This window comes from Sesamum indicum, linkage group LG12, assembly GCF_000512975.1.
Source record: "Sesamum indicum cultivar Zhongzhi No. 13 linkage group LG12, S_indicum_v1.0, whole genome shotgun sequence".
Classification (NCBI taxonomy): domain Eukaryota; kingdom Viridiplantae; phylum Streptophyta; class Magnoliopsida; order Lamiales; family Pedaliaceae; genus Sesamum; species Sesamum indicum.
Genome location: NC_026156.1, coordinates 3,308,667 through 3,326,760, shown reverse-complemented (window position 1 = coordinate 3,326,760; position 18,094 = coordinate 3,308,667). Strand labels below are relative to the sequence as shown.

Below are 18,094 nucleotides of genomic sequence, written 5' to 3'. Positions count from 1 at the left end.
GCAAGTTATTACATCCTTCTTTCTTCATACTGTCGCAAAGGACTCCTATTTTATTGCACACCATTACACCGACTTAAATTTCAAGTTTGGGTAAAAGTATTCCGCGATCTACTCTTACTCTAGTCCCGTTACCCGTACTTGAATGTTACCAATTCTGGGGAAAGCACAAAGATCCATGGGCTGTCTTATGGGTAATAAAGGCCCAACATCTCAAGTTCACTGGCCCAACAACTTCTAGATGGGCTGTTCAGACTTTTTTTTTATTTGGAACAAAATTTCATACTTGAGCACAGACATATTTTTAGTTTTACAATATTATAATGTTTAACATAAAAGAAAAGGATGGTTGCACATTAGAATTTGTCTTGGCCTGTCTGAAATTTCGGAGCATTGTGAACTTTTATTGTATGAATTTGGAGTGAGGGAGGAAAAATACAAAGGATAATGAATCAGAAGTTCCAAAGTCCGTGCAACATTTAATTTGGTGGGGTGTACACTCAACATCCAAACTACTCCTCTCTCACTCACTGCCCCATCCCATTTGCTACTTCACCTCAACCACAATAAAACTTGTGGTATTCCTCTTAATTTATTCATCATTTCTTGAAAATTACATTTTTTTTTCCTTTTCAGTCTACTATTCTCTACATCTATTTGTGTAACAAGTTGAAATGCGACTTTGAATAGTTTTAAAACCCCATATACCAAATATGTGACATTAGAAACTTTGATAAAATGGCTACGACCATACTTTATCGCCTTACTTAGTATAATTCTTTTTTATGAGAAAAACATTACTATAAACATCAATTTGTCTTGACAACATATGTTTTGTATATTTTTACTCATATTAATAATATAGGACGAGAGAATAATGGTACGATATGTTCTGAAGTTGAGACATTTTTAGCATTGGGGATTTAAAACCAAATGACGTCACTTGTCCACTAATGGGCTTGTAGTTTATTAATCACGTGGGAGAAGCGATAATTTAGAGAGGAGTGGGGACAGAGGTACAGTTGATATTGGTGAAGAAATGGGAGGACGTAATGACAAGGAAGGCAGTGGCTTGGAGCAGTGGTGAGCCCAACAGATGGGGACTCCCACTCCTATACCTTTCTTGGAAAAGGTAAGAAAGACGGTATCTACCATCTCTACCTTTCACCCTCTTCTTTCTTCCACCTTTCTACTCTATTAATACCCAAAATTTTTATTGGAATCAAATCTGATCGAATTAAGTATATAATAAATATAATATATTTATTATATAATTATTTTTTTTTGTGAATTGTATACCAATCACACAATAAATGTATTGTACTTGTCATATAATTAATTCAAAATATATCGAGTCGGATGAGAATTAAAATTTCCATTATTAATACAAAAACACACACCACTTGCTCCTTCAACCCCACTTTAATCCATCGCCTTCCAATAAAAGGACTTGCTTTTGTTTGTTTCCCCAATTCCTACCCCTTGGAAGTTGGAATTTAGCCCCACTATAATTCCTCCATATTACTTACTATCCCCCCCCCCCCCTTTTTTTTTTTACTAGTATTTGTTTTATTGAAATGATGGAGTTATTTTATGAGGTCAAATCAATCTTATTGCAAGTTTTATTATATTTCTCATTGAACGACTGTTCTCTTACTTATATTATTTAATTAGTTCAATTTTGATCGAATTCAATTTACGATAAAAATTTTTAATCTTTATTGTTTATAGATAATGTGTGGAAGTGAATGGAGATGGTTGTAGCTCACGGGTGGTCATAAATATGTATACAAAAATGGAGAGTAGGAAAGAGTAAAGGCCAAAATGCTACTAGTACGTAAAGTAGGGAATGGTCACTTTCCCTCCCATGCAGACAGATAGATAGATAGATATAGGTAGTTCATGGGATGGGAAGGGTTAAAGTTAAAGCATTTTCTGGCCCAAATCCAACAATGTGTGAGTAAATGAAGTGGTGTTGTTGCCTGCCCTTGGAAAGCATTTCATCATAAATTTGCCCAACATCTTTCACGTGACCAGTTTTCTTAAACACTCATTTCTCAAGGTATTATGATGAAGAAAAGCCAAATTCTTTTGAGTCCCTTTTGGGGCACGAGACATCCTTATTTTGTGCCCAATCACACACCTGCATTATTTTATTTTATTCAAATCAAATTTGATTAATCATAGAATAAATGTGTTATATATGTGAAGTGATTGATTATTTTTTTAAAAATTATACACCAATAATACCATAAATATATTACACTTGACGTATAATTTGTTTGAATTCAACAAACCCAAACTAGTTTGAAATTTCCCATTCTGACATTGTCCCAAGAATTTATCAATAACACTTAATTCAAATTGACACCATATTCTTCGCAAAGTCTAGAGCATGACTGAATTATGATTTGGGCTCAATCGTGTCTAAGTGAACTCACTTAGGCTGATTCATTGCCCAACGCCAAAAAAATCAAAATTGACTAAGTGAATACATGCATACTCATCATCATCATCATAATATAATCATAACCTATGCTGCTAATGTAATGGTTCGACCAATAATCCCAATTGCCCAATTGGGTTAACCATCGAAACCGGTCTGGCTCCAGACTGCGTCTCTAACGCGGCTCATGTCCCGCCCCTTGAGTGTTCGCCCCACGCCCTCAAACACGGAGTTTGCAGCCGTTTTCCGGCTACGTGCATACTCACGCGCCAAGTATTCGTGAGGGGGAACGAGCTCTGAGTCGTTGAAGCTGTCGTCCAAATCATGCAGTGACTCCACTGAGTTCACTCGATAAATCTTGGACCAATCGGGCACATTTACTGGTGCTGAAGTCGCCATGTGCCGGCCACGTGGAGATTCCGCCACGCTGTCCTGTGGGCGGAATTGGTGCAGGATCCTCTGCGATGAGGTGTTGCTGGGATCATCAAAAGCCAACGACAAGCCGCCAACTGGATGGTGGTCGGCCGGTGCAGGTGGACGGCGGCTCCTATATACACTGAAGACTCCATCGGAGGCGCGCGAGCTGAACTCTCCGTTTCCTGAGTGATCCTCCCCGTTGACAGTGTCGTCAACCACTGACCAGACGTCCTCTTCTCCCAGCTCGGATGCATCGCTCGCCGTTCCTTGGCCGTGATTGTGACCAAGACTTCCCAAAAAGCGTTCGCTCCGGCTGGTGGTTAATTTTCGACCCTTGGCCATTAGTCAACAACTTAACAGAAAGGACTTGATTTTCCGGCGGGTAACTCGCCGGAATTTAATTTCCTGACAGACCAAATGAAAAAATAATATCAAAAAGAATTATATAAGAACGGATTCATTGTAACGGTGCTCGGGTTGCCGGTATCTTTGGTTTTCCGGCCACCCGAATTCAAAAAAAAAAAAAGAGGAAAAAGGAAAAGAAAAAATAATGATATATATGCAGCTATGTGTTTACGTGAGTGTGATATAATACACACACATACTTGTTTCACGGCTGCAGTTGTATATATAACGTATGATTGCATAAGTGGTGGGCCCGGCCCAGCTGAATTTCATTTGAATTTGGGTCTCATTTTGTCTGCATTTCATGAATGCCATAATAAGGACAAGCAAGCATGTTGATTGTTGGAGCATGGAAAGACGAGCACGAAACTCACTGTAAATCAGAAAATACTTCCCATGCGCTATTAGAGGTTAATGCCCGCCTGCCTTGAAGCGCGTACACCACACCTGCTTCTTAGCGCTTACTTTTAAAAAAATTTTATTTAAATTAAATTAATCATATAATATTCTATATATATTATATTTATTATATAATTAATTTAAATTTAAATAATTTAGATTCAATTTAAAATTTATCAGAGTTTGAAGGAACCTGAAGAGACGATGACGTCATTGAAAGATTTTTTAAAATTGCAACATTTGACTTAGCAAGTGATTTACTTGCAACTTGAGCCCACAGCCCACGTGGACATGGGCTCTAGATCTCCTGCTTAACAATCCTGTGGTTATTCGACACGTAGATGTTGTAGAATTTTGGACCCAAACAGGTCACCATCTTTGCCACGTGGGTTGGCAGTGACAGACCCTGTTACAAAAAGTTTGCGATGTTGCCATGATGTGCAATTAGACTTTTGGTACCTTCCTCCTTAATTATTATTATTATTATTATTTTACTAAAATAAAATACAAAAATCTTTTAATTTTTATTTTCTAACTACCTTTTAAATGATTCAAAACATATTCAATATTTATCATCATATTCCCATATTATATCAAAATGTAGAAATCAAAGTCTATCACTCTACTAACATTTAAATGAATATCCATAATTGTTGGGAATTGTCGAAACAACCACCGTAATTTTGACAAATATAAATCACCAAAACAACATTATTGTGAGTATGATATTATAACTAAGCTCCTTAAATTGAAATAAAGGGTGAAAGCAACTGTCCCCAATTGTTGGGCAAAGACACACGAGCGACTCAGACGAGACAAGAAACCCAGTGCTGCAATCATGTTTATAAAACGCAATAAATCTTGCCAACTGCCAAAAGGTTTCCTTAATGTAAGCTTATTAGTGTGCGGACGGTGCACCAAAACGAGTGTGCTCCCACAGGCATATTGGACGGCTGAGGATTTGTTGGCGGGCCCCCAAAACAACTTGTCCTCCAGGAAATAAACGGAAAATCTTATCATGATTTCACCATCAAACTGGGTCCCACCACCCTCTATAATTGCGCAGATTACAAGCCCTTAACATGTATTAATGTTGCATTATTGCATCATTAATGCTTAATTAAGCCACAACTCATAATAAAAGCATTCAACACAGTTATTGGGATTCTTTACAATCATTGAGTCGAGTCCAACTGTCCAGGTTCTACAATATACCTCTTGCTTCTCTCCTTTTGGGTAATGAATCTCACACCTACTAACTTTCATAAATTACAATATTGTCCCGGAAGACTTCATGAATATAAGAAGCAGTCCTCCACTTTTGTGGTTTTTAAATGTCTCCCCAAATCCTTTGCATCAACTGGTAACTCAAAGATCCACCATCACTTTATCTAAAATCTGTAAACTGGATGTTCAATGTGATATAAATATAAACAAGTAACATTTTTATTTAAAAACATAGTAAAATTAGTAATGATAACAAATGCACTCTTATTTTTTGCAGTGATTAAATGTAATTATGAGAATGGGAATCTAAAGGGGAAAAGAGGTGGACCCCATCAGTCATGTCCGCACAAAATACATGACAACCTAAAACAACAACACCTATAAATTTGTGATTGCCAGTGTCCCTATTTGATTTCATCATGCATGACTATCATATTATCGCCTCAGTTAACGAAATTGAAACTTCCTAACTTTAAAATTGTTAGTTCAAATTTTATTAAAATTTAGAATTTATTTTATTTTAATAATATATATAATTTTTTTTTATAATAAGTGTTGATTATGTATAGTTATATGATATTGATAAATAATATATGACTCTTATTGTTATTGGGAGTTGTTAGTTAGATATTGATGTTTGATATTAATAATTGTAATCAACTTATTAAAAATAAAATGAATAATAATTCATCACTTTCATTAAAAATAAAGGACTACCATATTATTTTTTTTCAATAAAATTTGATCCATTACTATATCAATTCTTATATTTAAACTCAAATACTAATTCAATATATTAATATTTCTAAATTAACATATATATTTAAAGCGAACAAAGAATTATGACACTACTATAAAAAGTAGATTATATACCTACATCTGTGAGATTTAACCACTTATTTGTGAGACCTCCACCTTACTACTCAAGCAAGACTTCATTGACAAGTACCATATCAACTATTCTTTGTTCTCCGAAAGCCAATATATATATAGAGAGAGAGAGAGAGAGAGACATAAATTAATAGTAAAAGGTACGCGTTAAGAATATTAATGAGTGAAATTAAGTATAATATATTGTTATTTAAGTTTAATTCAAATTTTCTATTAGTTTTGAAAAATAACATTTGATTTTAACTTTATTATTAAATAAACCAAATTTGACAATCTCTTTGTAATACCATTTCACTAATCGACCCATAAACATTATCTATCAAAAAGATGAGTTCAACATTAATTCTAAATAAAAAAAAAAACGAAATTCCAGTGATCATTCTTGAAAATATAAAATAATTTGATTTATTGCAACTTTTTGGTTTGGTAAATAACAATTCTATTATATTTTATTTGACAGCTGTTTCATTGGCACAAAAGTGTAAGTACTAATAATTGGTCTGATTATTCTCATGACTATTAGAGTGCCAAATAAACATATATCTTTTTTTCTTTTTTTTTTAATGAAGTAACTCCTACTAGAAAATTTGAAATTAACATTTTAAATTAATAAAAATAAAATAAAATACAGAATAATTTAGAGATATAATTCAGGAGTAAACATCAAATCATGTAATAATAAACTGATAATTATATCGATTTCAATTAATAAACTCACATCAAATGAAATAAATACTTATTAAAATAATTAATTTCTCATATTAAATGAGACAATGATCCACACATCGTACAAGACTCAAATTCATCATTGTCGTCACTTTATATCTAATCATATATTATTTGATTGATAGCTACAGATTAACCGATTAAGTAATGAGATTCGCAGGTCGTAGGTTTCGATTATTGGGGGTATGTATGGTTGGATGATTTGTCAGTTTTCAATGTTTGGGTGCTGAAAACCTTCCTCCACTACATACCATTTTTCCTTAATTTTGTTTTGTTTTTTCCTCTTCTTTTAATTTCTTTTTTAAATTCAGTCAGGAAGAGGGTAAACTTTGCTATAGTTTTTTTAATAAAAAATAAAAATTAAAGATCAATAAATCCCAGATGCTTAATTCCTATATAATTTTTAATAAGTCTTAGGTAGGAGTGTAGGACGATGAAGATTGTTTTTTGGTGGGTTTAGTTTAAAACACAGTATCCCACCCTCATATTATTGTTGATCTGTCAAATCCTTTGTCGTCATCCTTCTGATCATCATCCAAAACCAAATAAATCCCAGGAAGCAAGCAGTTCAGCAGATTACTCCAAATCATCATCATCATCATCATGCACCATCACTGCAAAGATCATGAGATTCTGTACTTCAAATCAGACATCACACAAAATGGCAACCTTAATAATCAAATCAATTAATGACAGTCTAGTACCTCGCCTCCACCTTAACTACTGTCCTTTCAACATTAATAATCAATGCTTATGGTAGCCCAGAATATTCAATATTATTGGCCTTCTACACCTTATATTATTCTTTTTTACATTGAAACTTTTTGAGGTTAGGCTAAATGACACAAACACTTTCTATATTTTATAAAATTATAGCTATACCCCATAAGGGGTGTTAATGTAATATTGTCCAGTGATGTTTGTATAAATTTAACATTTGAATATGGGGTGTAATTATAATTACAATTATGACTTCATGAGATATAACTATAATTTGACAAAAAATAGAGGATGTTTGTATATTGTTTCAAGAATGTCAATATAATTTACCCAAAATAAAATGAGAGGAGAAAGCAATAGTGGTTGTGGATTTGTTGTATTATCAAGGAATAATTACACTCCCATTTTCTAAGGTATGGCATAGTCACATGTAGACTCCATGTGGTTTGAAAGATTACATCTAGTATCCCTGAGGTTTGCTATCGTCTGAAAAATACGTCATAAATTAGTCCAAATTTATCGAATTTGTTGATATTAACAAATAATTGATAAAAAAAATTACTAACTTATTACTAATCTATGGTAAATCAAATAAATCTTTTTATTATCAAATTACCCCCATACATCTTCAAATATCTCTATTACGAATGGTAGGAAGGAGTGTAGTATCACTAAATCTGTTCGATTTCATAGTAATAAGTTGATTTGATTTGGTTGGAGCCTAAAATGTTTCAAGATATGAGAAGTCACTTTCACGGGTCAGACCATAATTAATTTATTATAGACCACTTTAATTTTCACTACCCATATATTCAATCTTAATATCATTTTTTCATAAAATTCGATTTATTACTATATTATTTATTCAGTATTCAAAATTTAAATTAATTCAATACATCGATGCATTTAAATTTAAAAATTAATTCAATATATTGAAATATTTAAATTAATGAATATTTTTAAAGAACACTAAAAAAAATTAAAAAGAAAACTACTATAAAAATATACTATAAACCCATATTCCTGAGATTTGAACCCATTATATTTTTATAGTAGTGTATCAATTGTACCATTCGATTAAAGCCACGTTAGTTACTTTCTACGCAATTTGGGGGTCTTCTCCTTTTAGTGTTGAGTGCATGATTTGAAATTCTAATTCATGGGCCTATAGAGGTTCCTTCCACCCCTCAGATTTTGCAGTTAAAAGGAATGTTACTTTCCGGAATTTCAATTCTTTGGGCTCTTCATTTCTCAGAGTTTTCGTTTTTCTTTTTTATGGGCTGAAATAATTTACAATTGATCTTAAATCACAATCGTAACATAAATAGGGCTGAGGTTCGTTGAATCCATTGGGCGGAAGCCTTCCCGCAGTTGAGTTGGGGTTGGGCTCTGCCATTTCATTCAGCAGGCATGTAGTCCTGGAGACCGACCAGATCAAACATCGGATCCTTGTTTTTCAAGAACGGCATCAATCACAGTTCGCAACATAGCACTTCCTCTTGTCTGTGTTGCGATTCTTTTGCCTTCTATTATGTAAGTATAAGGGCAAGGGTCCCCATTGAATGATGCCAAATGTGAAAAAACAAGAAAGAAATGTGAACGCAATCAGTCATCATTCAGACATCATGATCTCCAAATGATCTTAGTTATCAAACCACGCCTATCATGATTTTGTTTCTACTATATGCAAAGATTTTGCCATTGCAGCACCAACAGGAGCTCAAAATATGTTAAAGAAAGCATTTAACTTCAACTCCTTCTTTTGAGTACATTGCGCAAGATCATTTTCTGGCTTTCTAATTTGGCTTTCAGAAGGTTGGCGGCCGAGCCCTGCCTTGGGATTCCTCGTCGCCACTCGATATGACCTTTCATAGCTCGCACAACGTGTGGATTTCTCTGCTGATCGTGCGAGCGCCATTGGCCGACAAAATCCTGACCATCTACCACCCTTTCACTACACACTCCTTGTGGGGAAGCCATAGGTGCAATCGACGATATTGATCCATTTGAAGGCCTTCGACTGATTCCATCTGTCAAGATTGTTTTGCATGTGTCTTCATTTCTTGGCAAGGTTCTCTGGAGCTTGCTAAGGGTTGAGCTTTTCTTCTTCTTTGATTGCTTTAATGATACGGATGAAGAAATTTCATTGGACTCGGATCTCTCATATCCGTGGTGTGCATTTTCTTTGTGTTCTGCATCGTAGTTGGATGTGTATTTGCTTCTGCTGATTTTATTCACCGAGTGATCACTCCCACCACTAATTCGAGTTGTATAAATCTCAGCTTGAGTCAGAGTCTCCTGACAACTTGCGTCTTCAAAACCACTGCCACCACCAGTTAAGCCATTTGAACAAACGCTCTTTCTGGTAGCATCAAACGTCTCATAATTTGCCTGATTATGACTAAAGCAATTGTCAGTGATCCTGATTACTTCAGCTTCACATGTTTGAGAATCCTCAATTTCTGATGAAAATTCCTTAACCATATCTGTGGTTGAATTCAATGGTCTTAAGAATGCTTCAAGATCCACAATTAGATTATTCATCTTGGCATACTTATGTTCTGACATAAACTTTGCATTGATCAACTTCATTTGGGACCGTTCTTCCCGCCAAACCTCAACTAATTGCAGCATTTTCCTCTCCTTCTCCACCTCCTCTTGAATTCTTGCATGTTGATTCCTCAACACCTCGATTTCAGCTTTGCTGCCTTCAATTTCTTTAGCTAGCTCATCACATACATCCTCCCACAACTCTCGGGCTCTTTTCTCTTTTTCAAAATTCTGCTTGAATTTCCTAGCTGATAACTTCACTTCAGTAATATCATTCAGAAGTTTGGAATTCATAATATCCATCTTTCTACACTTTCTTCTTTCCCTTTTGACATCATTCTCTAAATTCTTGACCATCGAACACATCTTCTGGTGTTGTGTTCTAATCCATGACGCCCTTTCTTCATTGAGCTTCTTCAGGAAGTGCTTGAGTTTCGTCCTCGACCACCCTTGCTCAGCTTCGAGTTCATTTATGCGTTTACGAGCTTTAAACAATTCAGCACATCTAGCAGATGCAACTGGTGTAGTTGCAATATCTTGATTATTCTTGAGAATCTCCGCACAATCACGAAAATAACTAACATCAACCCATGCCTTTGAGTAGCAGTAATCCCATTTCGTAACTCCTTCAGTCGCAATTTTAGGAATCGGCACTGATGTAAAAAACTAAGATCACAAGGCAAAATCCTTAAAAATCTAAAGTTAAAAAGAATCAGACCAATTAAGACTTAGACAAACTTAAGAAGAACAACTGTATATCAAACTTCAGCTAATCAAGATCAAACCGAGAAACAGAAACACCATCAGGCAACTCCAGACCAAACAAAACAAGAAAAGACACGAAAAGACTAGATTGTATTTAACAATTAACATTAATTAGCACGCGGAACTAACAGTAAGAATTAAAAGCGTTAATTTATTTGAGGATTTGATATTGTAATATCACATGCAGAGCTCGCCCCTGACAAAAACAAGCGTAATCAAATACGAGGTAGCCGAGAAAAGATTCATGAGGATAAAATCCATTTCACTCAAAGTTACCTTTATGCTGCGTAGGCAAGAAAATTTCCTACAGTTTCCGGAATCTATTTGATAAATTAAGCAGAGATTGAGCAATTCATTGTTTCTATGGCTACAACAAGATGCATTTTCATCATCTTTCCTTTCATTACTCATTATCTATGTCCAACGAACATGAGACGTAGGTTGCAATATATTGAATCAAAATCTACAATCAGATTTCCACTGATAGGCGTAATCTAAAATTTCAATGGAAAACAACTGAAAAAACCTTGACTTCAACTCATCCTACCTCAAATCTGAGCCGATCAAATGGCCCACATTGCCACCGCACGCTTCCACCACCGCTGTTAGCTGCAGAAACCCGCCACAGCGAGGCGGCTAGCTTCCTGGCAGAAACCGCCGCCTGGGCTGCCGAGTCTCCTCCACGCAGTTTCCATTGCACAAAAGGGGTGGCGGCGAGCTCAGTTCCAACCCTCGTCCTCCTTCCTCCGATTCCATTCCTCCGACTGCGAATCCACCCAAGAGCCGGAGCTTGCTCATCCGTGCCCATCACTATCCACAAAAATTCTTGGATTCCATTTCTGTAATCGAAAAAAATTAGTTGAAAATCTGGAATGTATGGATGTGTACCTAAAACCACGTATACATGAGTGGGGTGTGTGTTTCTGAGCTGCAGAGGTGAATTTGTCGAGGGAGATTTTGTTTGCTAATGCATTAAGTACAGATGTCATACCCCAAATCAAAAAGCAGAAATGTGTGTGAGAGAGAAAGAGAGAGAGTGTGAGAGAGAAAGAGTTGTTCTTGGTTTGTTGTCATGTTGGTGTCCTTTGTATTTATGTTTGTACACTAAATTTCATGCGCCATCTTAGGATCCCTTCTTAATCCTAATTTTCTTTCTTTTTTATTATTATTATTATTTCATCCCTCAAAAGCAAAAGACATCATAATAAGCAATTATGGGAAATATATCATTAGAATATTATATTTTTATTTATTAATTAATATAAAATTATTGATTTATTATTTATTAAATATTATTATAATCATATATTAATTAATTTAAGAATATCAATATATATTTTTAAATATATAAATACATGTCATACTCGTACACGTTATATTTAGAGATGTATGAATTTAATAAAAAAATTAATTTAGAAGGATCCCATCAATGCCGCTGCACATCATTTTCTGTCATTTTAGTTATGGAAACAAATTAATTTGGTAGGTGCCTTATTTTCATTAATTCCGATATAAATACAGTAAAGTGTAAGGACGAATATTAATACACTCATGTGATCGTGTGGGACAACTGTTTATTGCAGTGTAATTAATTAATTAATTACTCGTGTAGCTTATTAGTTTAAATTTGATGATTAATGAACATTCGTCTCGACTTTATTTATGGTCGAAATATTTATCATGATTTATAATTGTAATTAATTTTTTTGACTTTGCTTGCAAAAACAAGGACTAATAATAGTGCCGCAATCATAATTAATTAGTATTGATTATGACTTTTTACTTTTTATCATGACTATATATTGACTATAACAAATTAAAACCCCATATTTATTTTAATGAAATTTTTTGTCACAAAAATCTAATTTGTAGAATCAAAGCTAACAATGAGCTTATTGACAATTTCAAAAATGAAGGGAAGATGTGATTTCGTAGTACCTTCCATCCATGATTTGTCAACAATGGATAGATTGAACAGCTCAAGATTCTAGTAATCACATCACTGTTTCCAATTTCTGTACGTAACACATGCAGTGCAGTCTGTATAAATAGCTATATTCCGTCAAACACAAATATACACACTGAAAGGTGTATTTGTGCGCACGCAGGGAAAGATCCATGGGCAACTGTTGCAGACGTGAGTCAGCCGTGGTGTGGGCGTCTTTGGATGGTTGGGACGAGCCGGAGCACGAGGCGCCACCGCCTCCCGCGGGAGAAGAATGCCTTCCCGGTGAGGATAGCAGAATTCCAGCCCCTACAAAGGAGAAGGTGAAGATTAAGATTACAAAGAGGGAGCTGGAGGAGCTGGTGGCGAATGCTCGCATGCAGGACGTCCCTGTGGACCGAGTCTTCTCCCGGTGGATCAACGCTGCTGATTTTTCGCAGGTACAACGTCAAAGCTCCTGGGCCCCAACGCTGCGCACCATTGCCGAGTAGATTAGTTAGCCCTCCCCTATTTTTCATTTTTCTGTTGGTATTTTTTATTTGTTCTTCTGGAGTTGGGATATAGAGATGATATATTAAATTAATTCTACGGTAATATAATTTCAGCAAAATTTAATAATTCCTTATTTTTATTTGTTTTTAATTTTAATTATAATTAAAGATTCACCTCAATCACAAGGTTGAATTTCCAAAATTATTTATTTTCTTACGAAAACTTATTGGACTGGAGAGACTCATTTATATGTGTGAGTGTTTCTCTGTTCTTATAATTAATAAATAATTCATCTTTTATGTTGAAAAATAATAATGATTGTGAGAGTAAATGATGATAGCTAAAATTTGGATTATCTCAATCGTAAATCGATCCTAACGATAATATAAAAGATTTCAAGTCTAAATATTAACTAAAAGAAAATATAAAAAATAATTATAGTCAATAAAAAATAAATAAATAAAGAATGCCCGAGTGATGGTCGAAGCGATAAAATATTATGATGGTTGGTGGTGAGGGGTCGGATTCTTTTTTAGAAAACAATCAAAATGATGGGTAGATTGAATTCACTTAAATTAAAAATTACGATCATTTAAAATTCTATGATAATCGATGCATACAATTAAGATATTATATCTTCAACTTATGCATATTCTAACGCTCCCAAAATAAATATCTCTCTTTTTGACGCATAATATAATATAATTTATGCATATTAATCAAGATGAATATCATATGAATCATTAAGAAAGAAAAATGGATTCCAAATGGTTATATATATTTTTTAGGGATCAAATTATAAATTAAGATAAAAAGTGAGGGATTAAAATATTTTTTATGAAAATGAAAGTATTTTATAAAAGTAATATAGAAAAATCATCTTTTGAAAGTCGAAAGACTAATTTAAAATAAGTTGGGAAAAGTATTATTTTGAAATTAAAATCAAATGTCATATACTAAAATAAATTTTAGCATATTGTAATTGATTTCTCAGTTTTACAGAACATGAGGGAGAAAAGGTGAAAAACAATCATAATGTTTAAATTCGTTTTTTTGAGTGTTTTGTGAAGATAGAGAGAAGAAAATAAAGATAAATAAGTGTGTAATAGAAATAGTATATATGTTTGAATTTATTTTTGGAGATAATTTAAAATAAGTATTATGTATTTAATGTTGTATTTTGGGAGACAAAAATTATTATTTATTGTCAAATTATGTCTTTTTTATATATATTTATGTATATGTATGTATTTATACTAAAACAGTTAAAACACCTAAATAAGGCGTTTTTAAATAATGACAAATATTAAATATGTTTTGACTTGTTTCAAAAATAATTTAAAAATAAAAACAAATATAGTGAATTTTCTTCGGAACGAAATTAACCTAATCGCTAAGAAACGTTTTTAATTTCTTGTAGAAGTCCATCACTATTAATAAGTTGGTAAAAGTCGTGTTTTTCTTGCGGAGAAACAAAAGGGAAAAAGTAAAACGTGTGTTTTTACACAGCGCGGGGCGCCAGCACCAAGGCAAGGCGGGGTTGTTGAAGTCAACGGACATAAGTCTGATTTTCTGTCCTTAAATCACCACTGCCAATTGCCAAACCCTCTTCAGAACAGAGCTATTTTCACATTCCGAGTGTGCGCTTTTCTTACCACGTGAAGCGCGGAGTTGGAATCTTCCTCCTAGATTTCTCATAATTAAACCCTTTTCTTTTCACTGAGAAGATACACAAGTTTTCAGTTCTCTCCACTCGTCAAGTTGCAATCTTGATCTCATTTGCTTGCCGAGAAATTAGAAAGAATGGGTGGGTGTTGCAGCAAGAACGAGCCTTCCACCCGAGATATTAATGGTTATAGATCGGGAGGAGCAGGCAACACAGGGTATCAACAAAGTCACCAATACCAGAAACCATCAACTCAATATACACCTCAGCCTGAAAGGCACCACCACCCCACACCACCAACTCAGCCCCACCCGCCAATTCCAGCTCCTCACGGACCTGCTCCGCAACCCCAGAACGCTGTTCAGAAATTAGAGCACAATAATATTCTGGGAAAGCCATTTGAGGATGTCAAGTCCAAATACACAATTGGGAAAGAATTGGGGAGGGGCCAGTTTGGGGTGACTTACTCTTGTACTGAGATTGCCACTGGGCAACAGTATGCCTGCAAGTCCATATTGAAGAGGAAACTTGTGAGTAAGAATGATAAGGAGGATATGAAGAGGGAGGTTCATATAATGCAGCACTTAAGTGGGCAGCCAAATATAGTGGAATTCAAGGGTGCTTTTGAGGATAGGAACTCTGTTCATCTAGTAATGGAGCTTTGTGGCGGGGGGGAACTGTTTGATAGGATTATTGCTCAGGGTCATTATTCTGAGAAAGCTGCTGCTGATCTTTGTAGGCAGATTGTGAATGTGGTTCACCATTGCCATTTTATGGGGGTGATGCATAGGGATCTCAAGCCTGAGAATTTCTTGCTGTCGCGTAAGGATGAAAAGGCAATGTTGAAAGCAACTGATTTTGGGCTCTCTGTCTTCATTGAAGAAGGTGATTATCTTCCATGATTCTGGTATTTCCAGTTATATAAGATCAAATCCTATAGTTTTCTGAATGAAAATTTTTCTTCTTTAATTGTGCGAATTCTAATCAATTGATCATTCATCTGATCTGTTTAAGTCCTTCTCGTGTTAGTATATGATACTACTTTCTACGATAACCAACTTAATTTGTAAAATGCAATATATGATACTATCTCTCCAATCATTTTTCTTCTCCTTTTCTCTCTCTCACTTCCAATACATTATTGATATGCATGCTTGCACCTAACTTGCTCTAATTTCTACTACCAAATTTTCTGTTTCAGTTCTGTATACATCTGATGTTATGTTCTGCATTAGAATTAAATGTATTGTCATTGAATGAATTCAGGAAAGGTATACCGTGATATAGTTGGTAGTGCATACTATGTTGCTCCTGAAGTGTTGCGGAGAAGTTACGGGAAGGAAATAGATGTATGGAGTGCTGGTGTTATTCTGTACATCCTCCTCAGTGGTGTACCTCCATTTTGGGCTGGTAAGACCTAGATTGTAAGATGATAATGTTTCTCATATCAATTTTCCTCTTAAGTGTTTTCTGGAATTTCCTGCAGAAAATGAAAAGGGCATATTTGATGCTATACTGAAAGAAGAAGTTGATTTTGACAGCCAGCCTTGGCCTTCCATATCAAATAGTGCCAAAGACCTTGTTCGAAAAATGCTGACGAAGGATCCAAAAAGGAGAATTACTTCTGCTCAAGTACTTGGTAATATGCCCTCCTCTTTCCATCTGTAGCTGAAGTTTGTGGATTTCCCATTCAGGAGCATAACACTCAAAACCAACTAAATAGTTGTGTTTTCTGCTAAAACTTACTTGAACATCTTTTATGGTTGTTTGTGAAGAGCACCCCTGGATTAAGGGACAAGCATCTGACAAGCCGATAGATAGTGCAGTTCTCTCTAGAATGAAGCAGTTCAGGGCTATGAATAAGCTCAAGAAACTTGCTTTAAAGGTAAGTCTTTCCTTGTGCGTTCATTTTTAGGTAAACATACTCTACCTGAAAGGTAACTATATGGATTTGTTTTGGCAATAATCAAACATGGTTTTCCAATATTACGTGTAGGTGAGTAATCAGCTCACTCTATGAGGAACTGAATCTGGTTGGTATCTTAAATTTCTATAGCAATGTGGTCACATAAATAAGTCATTTTCATGGTTCTCCATTAGTTTCTGCTTGCATATATTCATTGAGTGTGTGATATTGCAGACCTTTCCCCCATATAGATGGAGTAAATAAGGGAAAAACTTGGTTTAAAAAAAGCTTAAAAACGTCAGAAATTCAGTTTTTTTATTGCTGGGATAAATGGAGTGCTGGCAAGCCAAATATCATGTATGCCATCAAATATAAGCAGGGGACCATAATCTGCACAAAGATGGATAGATTTCTTGGTTGAGTTGAGGAGGGTTCTTTAGGTGCACGTCTTCTGGCTGCTCTTTGGTTTTGATATCATGTAATTCTGAAGTAAGGTCATATGACGCATCACCGTAACGAACTTGAGTCCTATTCTGCTTGAAGTCGACGACAGTGAGTTCCAAATTAGATGTAATCTGGCTACACCTTACTGTTTGAAAGACACGAGAAAATAGATTTTTCTTACTAGGCCAGCTTATCTTCATCTAGCAGTGGAGATAGGTGAACATGGTCAGGCCCATGCCATACCTATCTGGCTTGTATAGATCTAATAGAGCACTATTTTTGTGGTCTAGTCGTAAGGTTGGCTCCTTTGCTTGCTGAGCATATTAGTTTCAAGAGTCAATCTTTGGATGCTGCAACTGCAGGGTAAGTCTAAATCATTACGTGATGGAGCTATTTTTTCTCCAATCCTAAAACTAACTTCTCATACAACCAAACCCTTTAAATCAATAGCTTGCCCCAACTTAGCCACCCAATAAAAGCGCAACCCTTGGTCCCTTAATCAAACTCAAATACATCCTCCAAGCCATCATACAGGTCCCTCTTGGCCTGTGCTCTCAACGTCTTCAAGCTCTAGTCAAGCATTAGAGCTTCAGCTTAAAGTTTTACATCTCCAAGAGAAAAACGGCTCACACTTATGAAGAATTTGTAGTAAGAGGTCAATTGATTGCAAATGCTGGTTTAATATTGACATGTGCGTGTAAGAATGACCTGAATATGACAGTTGATCAGAAGTTTATGTGCAACTCTGCAGTGAAAACTACATATTTTTGTTCAATTAGTGCATAAGTTTGTGCAAGTTTCTAGTCTAGAGTTTAATCGCATATGTAATTAGGTCAATTATGAGATGTTACTTAGGTGGAAATTCTCTTTACTTTATCTTACAATGCTCTACTGTTTACGGAAATGTTTGCAGGTCATTGCACAAAGTTTATCGGAGGAAGAAATTAAGGGTCTTAAGGCAATGTTTACAAATATTGACACCGACAGGAGTGGGACAATCACTTATGAAGAATTGAAATCTGGATTGGCTCGGCTTGGATCAAAACTCTCAGAGGCTGAAGTGAAACAACTCATGGAAGCTGTGAGTACCATACTCTT

The 18,094-nt window shown here is 35.1% G+C and overlaps 3 protein-coding genes across 4 annotated transcripts in view; 1 reads left to right on the top strand and 2 right to left on the bottom strand.

Moving 5' to 3' along the window:
• LOC105175348 lies at positions 2,301-3,462 on the bottom strand. Its single transcript, XM_011097767.2, has one exon. It carries the CDS (start codon positions 3,200-3,202, stop codon positions 2,582-2,584), a length of 621 nt encoding a protein of 206 aa, XP_011096069.1. The 5' UTR covers positions 3,203-3,462; the 3' UTR covers positions 2,301-2,581.
• On the bottom strand, positions 8,804-11,610 carry LOC105175347. Of its 2 annotated transcripts, XM_011097766.2 has the most exons (3): positions 11,535-11,610; positions 11,091-11,382; positions 8,804-10,444 (listed from the first exon to the last, which is right to left on the bottom strand). In XM_011097766.2, the coding sequence occupies exons 2-3, from the start codon at positions 11,349-11,351 to the stop codon at positions 8,978-8,980; spliced, it is 1,728 nt and encodes a 575-aa protein (XP_011096068.1). In that variant the 5' UTR covers positions 11,352-11,382; positions 11,535-11,610; the 3' UTR covers positions 8,804-8,977. The 2 variants fall into 2 exon arrangements, with proteins under 2 accessions (XP_011096068.1, XP_020553884.1); XM_020698225.1 differs by lacking the exon at positions 11,535-11,610 and having other exon boundaries at positions 11,091-11,512.
• LOC105175346 (calcium-dependent protein kinase) overlaps positions 14,572-18,094 on the top strand; it is a 4,677-nt gene continuing 1,154 nt past the window's right edge. The window contains exons 1-5 of the mRNA XM_011097765.2: positions 14,572-15,531; positions 15,913-16,056; positions 16,133-16,285; positions 16,422-16,531; positions 17,910-18,077. Of these exons, the coding sequence (XP_011096067.1) occupies positions 14,784-15,531; positions 15,913-16,056; positions 16,133-16,285; positions 16,422-16,531; positions 17,910-18,077 (1,323 nt within the window). The 5' untranslated portion in view covers positions 14,572-14,783. The remainder of the gene's footprint in view (positions 15,532-15,912; positions 16,057-16,132; positions 16,286-16,421; positions 16,532-17,909; positions 18,078-18,094) is intronic.

Coding starts and splice junctions, on each gene's coding strand:
- LOC105175348 (XM_011097767.2), bottom strand. CDS start 3,202: ATGGCCAAGGGTCGAAAATTAACCACCAGCCGGAGCGAACGCTTTTTG.
- LOC105175347 (XM_011097766.2), bottom strand. CDS start 11,351: ATGGGCACGGATGAGCAAGCTCCGGCTCTTGGGTGGATTCGCAGTCGG. Junction 10,445..11,090: donor TTGATCGGCTCAGATTTGAG/GTAGGATGAGTT, acceptor TTGTGATCTTAG/TTTTTTACATCAGTGCCGAT.